The sequence below is a fragment of the Ipomoea triloba genome, chromosome 7 (assembly GCF_003576645.1).
Source record: "Ipomoea triloba cultivar NCNSP0323 chromosome 7, ASM357664v1".
NCBI classification, from domain to species: Eukaryota; Viridiplantae; Streptophyta; class Magnoliopsida; order Solanales; family Convolvulaceae; genus Ipomoea; species Ipomoea triloba.
Genome location: NC_044922.1, coordinates 26,418,404 through 26,429,043, shown reverse-complemented (window position 1 = coordinate 26,429,043; position 10,640 = coordinate 26,418,404). Strand labels below are relative to the sequence as shown.

Genomic DNA, 10,640 nt, shown 5'->3' with positions numbered 1-10,640 from the left:
TTCAAAAAAAAATTTATAGGTTTGGCGTTTACTTAACAATGCCAATTTTCTCTATTTCTTGTCTCTGTGTTCGTGAGTTTCCTCATTTTCATCCCATTATAGTAAGAATTTCGATTGTTGTCTTTTTACTTATTATCTTATGCTCTTTCTTGTCTCTTGTACTCAGACTTGGATTTGAGTCTGATTTTGGTCATTTATATTATGTCTATATGACCAAATGAGTACATACGGTAACCGATAGCATTATACAGTTATACCAGTGACAGATTTTATAAGATATTGGTCTTGCTTGGTAAAATAATTAGCTTATCACCAATTTTGTTTTATTTAATCACTATTAGTCCCGTTTGACTTGATTAAAAAATTAATATAAGTGTTTGGTTAATTAGGTTTTTGTAATTTCAAAATGCTAAAATTCAAAAAGTTGTTCAAAACAATTTTTTCAATTAACTTTTTGAGAATAGAAATTATACCAAAAAGCTATCAGCTAACAACTAATTTACCAAACACCTTTCTTCAATTAACTAATGTTATCAACCAGTCGTTATACCGTGGACCATGGGTCATGGTTGATACTGTAGTTGTGTTGAACTGATACTGCAGTTGTGTTGAAAGGATACTGCAGTTGTGTTGAAAAGGAATTGCAGTTGCGCGGAACAGAGGCCGTGTCATCCATCTNCAACTGCAGTATCAGCTATGATTATGGCCCACAATGCATTATGAGCCATGGTTCACAATATAATTTGCGGTTATCAATTGTTATACTATGGACTAATGTTCACCTTGCATTGTGAACTTGATCCAACTTTTAGTCTTAGGACTATTATTGGAATTTTTAATTTGAATCCATGAGTTTAAAAGTTGTCAATTTCAATCAATAGTTATTTAATTTTTGTGAATTTCAATTCCTCCTGTCAAATTGTTGGTGAGAAAAACTTTTAATAACTAAAATGAAAAGACAAATTTGTCTTTTGATTCTTCTCTTCTCTTTCATCTCCATTTCTTGCTCTGTAATTGCAGCTGGCTGGCCATCAAGTCCGACACCTTCGATCGCGCTTTCCATTAGCTTGAACAACCTATCCAACAATCACTGTTTACTGTTGTTTAAATCATTTAATTGTATAAAGAAAATCAATGGTTCCCATAATCTTCTTTATGTGTTACAGTACAGGGCCAGGATACTGGTTCACAGTGGCCTGAGATTCGCCATTTAGTTAATGGGTTTCTTCTTCATGACAATTGTGTATAGGATGTGTATGAAAATTGTAAGAGAAGTAGAGAGAAGATCCCAGAAATTAGCCAAAAGAAACTTTTTATTCATTATTGCAGAGAGAGTAGAGGAGAAGAGAAACTGTCTAAAGACCAAGAGAAGAGTCCAAAGAGAGCACCCATAATCCACCACTCATTGTATGACCAAGAGCAGCGCCATCTGCCAATCTTTCTTGTTTTTTAATCCACTAACCTTTTTAATAACTTTTACTTTTAGTAATCATATTTTTCAACTTGCTTTGGTAAATTCTTAAACTAATTAAACCGTTGTAGCTGGAAAAATAACAAATAACAAAAATATAAAGGAACAAAATTACTGAAAATAAGAAAAGTCCTAAGAATGATTAAAAATGTTCAAAAAATAATAATTCTAGATATTAAATGACAAAAACAATACTGCGAGACTAAATTTAGAATTGATGGAATTTACTCTTAAGAATATTATATTAAATAAAAATGGAAGTGTCAAAAATCAAAGTGATAAAGTACTGAGTATAAGTGCAAATGCTATTATAGTAGATAAATGAATGGAGGAATATAAACTCCACAAAATATCATATTTACATGCAAATATGGATTTGAAATGGAATAATTAAGAAGCCTCATTAGTCATTATCAGCATGACATGAGGACTTGTAGTATCCCTTAATTGACAAATTATATCATAAACTATGGTCCACTTTGTATTGTGTCGACTGATTACAATGACATTCAGATGTGTTTGTAATTAACTGAAAGTATACAACATGTTAATAGCACACACATATAATTTAAATGTCGTTTTGAGTCTGGGTTCAAAATGCAAGGTGGACGTCGGATCTCTATTCTTGGTTCATCACTTGCACTGAGCTTCTCTGCTGCTCCACTCGTCGGATATGGGTTGACAACTGCTGCAGATCAATGATCGGTCCACTCCTTCCTGGCCGAGATGTCTTCAAACGTTTTTTGCTGTAATTCATATAATTCTTTGATTTTTTGCTGTCGGGACGATGATGGTCATTTGCTCTGGTCTGGGCAGACAGAAGAGAGAAAGCACTGCCGCAAACCTCCCCGCCGGACAGTTGTTGAACCGGTGACAACATTTCTACAAGGTTGCCGGCGGCTGGGAGGGCATCATAGAATGACAACATACTATGCCGCCTATCTTTACTTGTCTTGTTCTCCTGTTCTTGCCACAAGCTGGGGTTCCCAGAAAGTATTTCAGGAATAAGAAATGGGGATGCCCCTTGTGAAGCCATTTCCAATAATAACCTTGCATCTGCAATATGTATGTGTAATCATTAGAACTTTTAGTGTTCTTAATTATATATTTTTTTTTTGAGAAAAGTGTTCTTAATTATATAGGCCCTGTTTGGTAAATAATCAGTCTATCAGTCAATTTTGACTTATTTGATCACTATTAGTTGTTTGGTTAATAAGCTTTTTATAACTTCAAAATGCTAAAATTCAAAAGGCTACTCAAAACAACCTTTTCAATTAGCTTTTTGAGAAAAGAAATTATACCAAAAAGCTATCAGCTAACAGCTAATTTATCAAACAACTTTCTAGAATCAGCTAATATTATCAACAAATCATATTTTCTAACCCAAACAGCCAACCCAATCAACCAACAACCATTTATCAAACAGGACCATAAACTTTAGATGTCTCATTCTTTGGATCAACCGTGTATTGGACAATAATTGATCATGTTTTAAGGAATGTATACACACAAATCAGATAAATTCTAGTAATTTTTAATTTTTAACACTATACATTGCAATTTTTAAATGCATAGGGGTGTATTTCTGAATAAACTCTTCCTAAAAAAATAGTAAAAAGTGAAATACTAAATCAAATAAAAAAAAACTAAATCATAAACTTTAAGTTAAAGGTGTTTCGCTGCATTTTCAAACTGCAAAAAATGAACAATATAATGTTAAAAAGTCAATGACATTAAAGTGGCATGATTCTCTCAAATGGAATGTTATGAGATCGAGTCTCAGTGGATGCAATATTGACTCTTTGTGCTTCAATATGTTGAGAAAGTATAGATGAACAAATACTACAATGTAATAAAGTCAATAGTACTAAAAAAATTGCATGGGAATCATGCCTCAGGTGAGAACTATTAGTATAAAAAAAAAAGATGGGGTCACTTTATTAAATATTACAAATTGCAAAAGTTTGTAATATTTATGAAAATGATCCTACTTTTTTTACTTGATTTCTTATTCATCAGATATTGCTGATTAACGGTTTGAATTTGTCTACAGATTCTCATATAAACCAGATTATATATATATATATATATATGCCGATCAAATCATGGTCCTTTTATAAAAAGTGTGTTTTTACTTTTTACCTGAACTTTCTTCTACATATATTGTCAAATGTCAAAAGTAAATGATTATAGGAGCAAGGGTACGGTTTATATATAGGAGAAAATTATATATGTAATTACCCCAGTGAGTATGAAAGCGAGTCTTTCTGCGGCGCTTATTGTGGCAGGCAAGACGCTTCCGACAACTGCGCTTGTCCTCATCAAATTCTGCTAACAAATGAAACCTACATACAACAATTATATAACCCATCCCAGTAGTTAGTGTAAAGACTTATATTTTGTCATGGTAAAAACTTGTGTGAGACCATCTCACCATGAGACATGTCGGGTCGGGTCGGATCAAGATGTGAATGTACCACTTATATGTATAAATGTCATACTTATATACTCAAATGTAATACTAATTAGAAATAAAATTTTTTTTACTTATAAAGGTAAATGTAATACTTTTAAGGGAAAATACAATATTTTTACATTTCGATTTAAAAGTATTACATTTTTTCACAAAAGTATTATATTTTCCCTTATAAGTAAGGGGCACTTGTCAACATTACTTATTATGAAAAATGTATTACTTTTTCTCTAATAAGTAACAAAAATTGTATTTTTAATTAGTGTTATATTTAAGCATATAAGTGTGACATTTGCACATATAAGTATGACATTTGCATAGAGTGCTTTGATCCGACCCGACCCGTCTCACGAATAAGGATCCGTGAGACGGTCTCACACAAGTGTGATTCTTTTGTCATTTATATGTATAAAATTTGAAAGAGAGTTAAAATTATTTGGACATGAAATGAATAGTAAATATGAAAATAGGGTAGTAGAGCCCACTTTTGAAAATGTAAGGATATTGCATGTGTGCAAATAACCTAATAATTAATGAAACATAAGAATGAATTATGAATAAAATAGTATATATAGTTGACTTAATTTTCTTTGGATAATATAACTAATCATTTTCTTCACTAAAGATTTGACTTGAAAGATATCCAGAGAAAAAAGTAAATATAAAATACAACAAACTTTTATGACGTTGAGTGCATTAGTGTTATGATTGTACCAAATATTATTTTTAATAAATATAATATCAGATACAATCACATATCATATATGTAATCGTAGGCATCAACCTACACAGTAATAAATGATATACCTAACTGTACCTGGTACAATTAGTATAGGCCACATACCTGCTACATTGCTGGCAAAATCTCTGCTCAACACCATGAAGAATGGCTTTGGTGGCTTTGGAATGGTCCAAGCAGACTCTATGCCTCTGGTGATAGTATTTGGAGGAACTAAGATCCATTTTACACCCATCAACTTGGCAGATTATTGGGATTTGACTACAGGGATTAAAACCTGTGATCATCATCATCTTCTCCTTCTTAGCCAATGTAGATTGCCCATAACTCTCCAATCCTCCATAGCCATTGCAGCATTCGTCAGATCTGGATTCAATTGCTGGTATTCTTTTCCACTTATTGTTGTTCATCATATCATCATCAGAAAACATCATTATACTACTAAAATTATCATTATTATTATCACTAGATAATATAGTGTTACTAGTAAAATTATTGTCAATGTTACTGTTGTTGATGTTGTTGTTGTTGTTGGTCCATAGTTCCATGAAGTCTGCACCTTCATTAATTTCCTCATAACTAGGGGCAAAAATCATGTTTTTATCGAAATCAGAGAATGCGTTTACTTGCACATCATACTCCGAGAACAATAGGCTTCCTTCATTATCCAAACCATGGCTCCAACACTCCATTGTTGGGTATCTAAAGGACAAAATTAAAGAAAGCCAAAACAGAAGATGCCATTAGTTGATTGTTCTTTATAACATGAAACATTAGTACAACAAAATCTAAGGATATATATATTAGTAGCAAAAACTATAATCATAGTTTTCTGTTTAATTAACAGATTATTAATTAGAACAACCCACCTGGGAATATTGAAGATGGAAAAGGAAAAACATAATGAATCATTGTAATATGTACGGTGGTATATAGTACTGTACAACAATAAATGAAGTACTATAAAGGGAGAATATGTTTTCATTTGTGCTTACCAGAGAGGCAGCTGAAGAAGACAATTAAGAAAGGTGATAAGATTGAGGTATTGAGTTTATGGTGTTTAAGTACAAGGATGATTAGGATATATAACATGGTAATCACGACGTACTACACAAAAGACACGAGGAGAACAAGAGTCCATTATTGTGTAGAATTCTTTACCTTCCATTTCTTGTCAAGGGTTTTTGTTCTCTAAGTGTACAAGTCAATGAATATATAATTTGATCCCTTTTGTCCTACTTGTCAGGTTAAAGATCATGGACATCAAAGTCAGCAATTAATGATTACAGCTGTTTAATTGTCACAATAAAACTCGAACTCAAAACCTTTAGATCGAAATAACCGAATTGTATTCTTACAAGTTCGGTGTTGAGAACAAGGGTTACACGGTAAGACGCTACATTATCGGTCGTCTAAATAGTAAAGGTGAAATGGATCCTAATGTTATTGTTAGTGGAGCATAGCACAATGTGAGTTATATCGTGACTGACAAAAAAAACACAGTATGATTGACTGATTATAAAATGGTAGGTAAACCTAACTCTACATAAATTTCACATATAAACACAATAATTGTATTGTGTTTGGTCTTCCCGATATATCTAAAAGTACTTTTTAAACCAACTCTCAAATTTTAAAATGTACAATCATCTTTAATATTAGTATTCCATCACATTATGTGAACCATAACATACATGCATACAAGCATTCATGTTCTAGAATTCCAATGGCTCTGCATTTTGTAACCTTATTTTTCCAGAGTTGTTAACATTAGTAGTTGGAAGTTTGAATTCAGTAACAAGGAGCAGAGTATCCTAGAATCACCAAATTGTGTGATCAAAATGGTAAAAGGAAACAAAGTAAGTGAAATGACCATAATGCCCCTTTGTGAATCCACCAATTCGTGATTCATGAGTTTTAACTTTCACTAAAAATAATGATGAATAATTATGCTTGGAGTTACAATTAATGTAATCATCATTATCATATTAGGAGAAGAAACCCAACAACATGTGGAACACCAAAAAACATAAGAAGCTGCAGAAACAAGCAAACATAACTCCAACCAAACACAAATGGCCGTACATCTAATGCAAATGATTAGATCTAAATAATAATTTGGATTATTACTGTGTGCATTTATATTATGTCCATATGACAAAATGATTAACACATATTGTACTTGATAAAGTTATACTAATGTGAGGATCAAATACTTACTACTATGCCAAAAGTTATAGATTTTCTTAAATTACGTAACAGTCAATGACAGACAAGCTAATGAAGCTATAATATTAATTGTCAAAATTAAATTAAAACTTTCCATTGTAAAAAACTATAACTAGTGACAAATGTACAACTTTATTTTCTTATATTTGCGTAACAGTCTATACCACGTTTTAATGACAAGATGGCTGGACTCTGCTCTCCTAGCACCATCCAACAACCCGTAACAGTTTTTATAACATATTGTTCCATACATATTTAACTTTTTTACTTTACAAAGAATGTAATAATAATGGCCCGTAGCTCAGTTAGTTCCTAAGTGGTAGATTGTGAGAACGGACACAAGCTAAGATTGAGTCATGGTAGCCGCAATGTGAGCTTTTTGTAGGCATCGAGCACTAGTCCTCCCACTTAATAGGCTACTGAGTTACCCTGATTTATCTTTCTACTATCCTATCGGCTCTGGGGCGAAGGAATTTCGCCTTTGTGTGCAAAAAATGTAATAATGTCATCATCACAATTCAATTTAGAACCCATGTAACAGGGTCACATTAGGATTTAGGATCATGCCTGAAGGCAGTATTTATAGGAATGTTTGTGCATACAAAATAATATATAATGGGATTGATAAGCTCACACACATGCCACTTATTTACAATAGTGAATGAACAGATAGATATAGTAGCCTTTTCTATTTTACCATCTAATTTAACCATCCAGATGAGGAAGTGGCATAAACAGATGATTATTGCACCTGCAGCCAGAATAATGTAAACTGTTGCAGATGATCACAAGGCAGGGTTTACTCAGTGCACGCCTTCAGATAGTGATTACGGATTTCCCTCGTCAGTTTAGATCAAAATGAAGGCAATTCCTGTTGCTGCTGCTGCTGCACCCTTTGGAACAGAGCTGATAGCTGTTGCAGATCAAGAACAGGTCCACTTTCTTGACAATTTCCTTCTGGCTGATCAGCTCCATTGTTAAAACCTCCATTGCAGCCATGTAATGTGAATCTAGTTGGTTCTGCTGACAGAAGAGAGAAAGCACGACGTCTGGATTTTCGGCCTGCAGCTGATAAAGTTTCCATGGAAGCTTGTTTTTGTGGGTTGTGCTGATTGGCATTGGTGTGAGCATTTGATTGTTGCACTGTTGATTCAATTTGGCAGCTACTGTTCTTCCCATAGATGTCATGGAAAAAATAAGTTTGGGAAAGTTCTGCAGGAAAGTGGAATGGTATTGGCAGCCTCTGGGAAGACATATCTAAGAACCTTGCTGCAGGCCCTGCCACATGAATGGATTAACAATTTCAGATCAAATCAATATGCTAAAACAAACACAAGATTAGAACAAGAATGAAGAATCTATCCAGCCAAATTGGTCACACTATTGACTTGGTAACCTCAAAGTTACAAGTTTGACTTTCAACGAGAGCGGTTTATTGGCATTTTTTATTTTAGCCAGTACCTTAGGCTAGTTTACCTCCGGCTACGATCACAAGGGTGTGGTTACAAGTTCGACTCCTAATAAAAGCGACCTATTAGTCTTATTGATTTGAGTTGGTTATTAGTTATGGACAATTTAGGCTAGTTTACCTCCGACTAGGGTCACAAGAGTAGGTGTGATTACAAGTTCGACTACTAATGAAAATAGCCTATTGGTCTTCTTGGTTTGAGCCAGTTAGTTATGGACAACCCAAGTTGTTTTACCTCCGGATAGGATCACAAGGGTGTGGTTATAAGTTCGACTCCTAATAAGAGCGGTCTATTAGTCTTCTTGATTTGAGCTGGTCAGTTATGGACAATCTAGGCTAGTTTACCTCCACTAGGGTCATAATGTGTGGTTACAAGTTCGACTACCAATGAGAATAGCATATTGGCCTTCTTGGTTTGAGCTGGTCAGCTATGGACAACCCAAGTTGGTTTACCTCCAGATAGGGTCACAATAGTAGGGTTACAAGTTCTACTCCCACTGAGAGAGACCTATTGACCTTCTTGGTTTAAGCCACTTAGCTACAGACAACCTATACTGTTTTATTCCAGTTAAAGTCAACCTTGTGTGGTTACAAGCTCGGCTCACTATGATAGGGGCCTATCAGCTTTCTTAGTTTAAGTCGGTCAATTATGCACTAGCTAAGCTGGTTTACCTCCCGCTAAGGTCACAATGCTGTGGTTACGAGTTCCACTCTTGGATTAGTGGCTGTTAGTTCCTTATCATCATTCATCATCTATCCAAAAAAGAAAAAGAATAAATTAAAGAATCTTGGTTACCCCAGTGAATTTGGTTCATAGGCTTTCGTCTGCGCTCATTGTGCTGTGTAAGGCGCTTGCGACAACTGCGTTTTTTGTCGTCAAATTCTGCAATTATATGAAACCTGCATCATAATAAAACCTCATTACATTGCAGATTCCATAAAAGAGGACATGAACACCTATGTAGTACTGCAGAAGAATAAACATATATATACCTGCTGCATTGTTGGCAGAAACGCTGCTCAGCTCCATTAACAACAACTTGGGCAGCCATAGAATGCTCAGAACACACTTTATGCTTTCTGTGGTAGTGTTTAGAGGATCTAAGATCTCTGTTACAGCCATGAACTTGGCAGACAGGAACCTGCGAACTAAACTTCATCACAATGTCTTGTTGTGTATATGTCGGTGAAGAACATTGTCTTCCCTTAATTTCTTCGTGATTTGCAGTTCTGGGTCTTTTCGATGGCAATGAAGATTCAGATGATAACATCTTGATAACACCATCATCTTCTTCATCATCTTTGTCAGCACTTGAAGAACTTACTAGAGAGTTCCACATCATATCAACCATGAATAATTCCCCTTCACAGAATGGGATTAAGTTCCTCTCAGTTTGAGGATTATTTGTGGTTCTTTTCAGGGTTTCAACTGGGAATTCGAGGCCATTATCAGAAACCCAAAAGCCTCCTTCCAAACTATTGCTCCAAGACGACTCCATTACTGGCAAAGTTGCAGAAATGTTTAATCCCAGGCCACCTTGCATTCATATATATATTTTAATTGAATTAAAAAAAAAATACCCATCAAAAAAATTAATTGAAAATTTTGTGATATGAACTGTGTTTGATTAATCATGAAGAGCACAATCACACATGAATGTAACCTTAACCTCATATATCAGAATCAGATAAAAAAATATCACTACCAAAAGAAAACCAAATAGCTACACCTTAAAATACCTTTGCATTTTAATCTTTTACTTACGAGTAACTTAAATACTTGCAGGTTTATGTAATTTACCCATGAATTTTTCAATTACTAAATTTAATTTTTCTAAACATACATATGTGCTATGTAACTTATTTTAAGGGGTAAAGTTATTTGTCTATGTGAACTATAGAGATACGCTAAAAGTGGACAATAAAAACTCTACGAGTACAAATTTACATGTTTGTATGAAAAATCCTCCTGCACCCGATCCAAATTATATATATATACACACACGCACATATTTATTTTTTTGAAAAAAAAAAAAGAAAAACAAAGATTACCAGAGAAAACAGTGGAAGATAATGCCACCTTAGCTTCCTAGTACTATGTAGTTGAACTAGATACCTAGCTAGCTTGCTTCAACTTCAACTATGGCTCTAGCACCCTATTGTAGCTACACTGAATAGGCACCTGAATCCTAGTACTAATCTCATATTTAATCTCAACTAGCTAGTGAGATTCTAGCTCTATGTTTCACTCTTGCTACTT

The 10,640-nt window shown here is 34.0% G+C and overlaps 2 protein-coding genes across 2 annotated transcripts; both read right to left on the bottom strand.

The window, feature by feature from the left end:
* Positions 1–2,090: 2,090 nt before the first annotated feature.
* Positions 2,091–5,375, bottom strand: LOC116024418 (squamosa promoter-binding-like protein 6). The gene is made up of 3 exons (XM_031265310.1): positions 4,789–5,375; positions 3,713–3,816; positions 2,091–2,527 (listed from the first exon to the last, which is right to left on the bottom strand). The coding sequence occupies exons 1-3, from the start codon at positions 5,373–5,375 to the stop codon at positions 2,091–2,093; spliced, it is 1,128 nt and encodes a 375-aa protein (XP_031121170.1).
* Positions 5,376–7,765: 2,390 nt separating this feature from the next.
* On the bottom strand, positions 7,766–9,879 carry LOC116024417 (squamosa promoter-binding-like protein 6). Its single transcript, XM_031265309.1, has 3 exons — positions 9,374–9,879; positions 9,177–9,280; positions 7,766–8,190 (listed from the first exon to the last, which is right to left on the bottom strand). Exons 1-3 carry the CDS (start codon positions 9,877–9,879, stop codon positions 7,766–7,768), a joined length of 1,035 nt encoding a protein of 344 aa, XP_031121169.1.
* Positions 9,880–10,640: the final 761 nt, after the last annotated feature.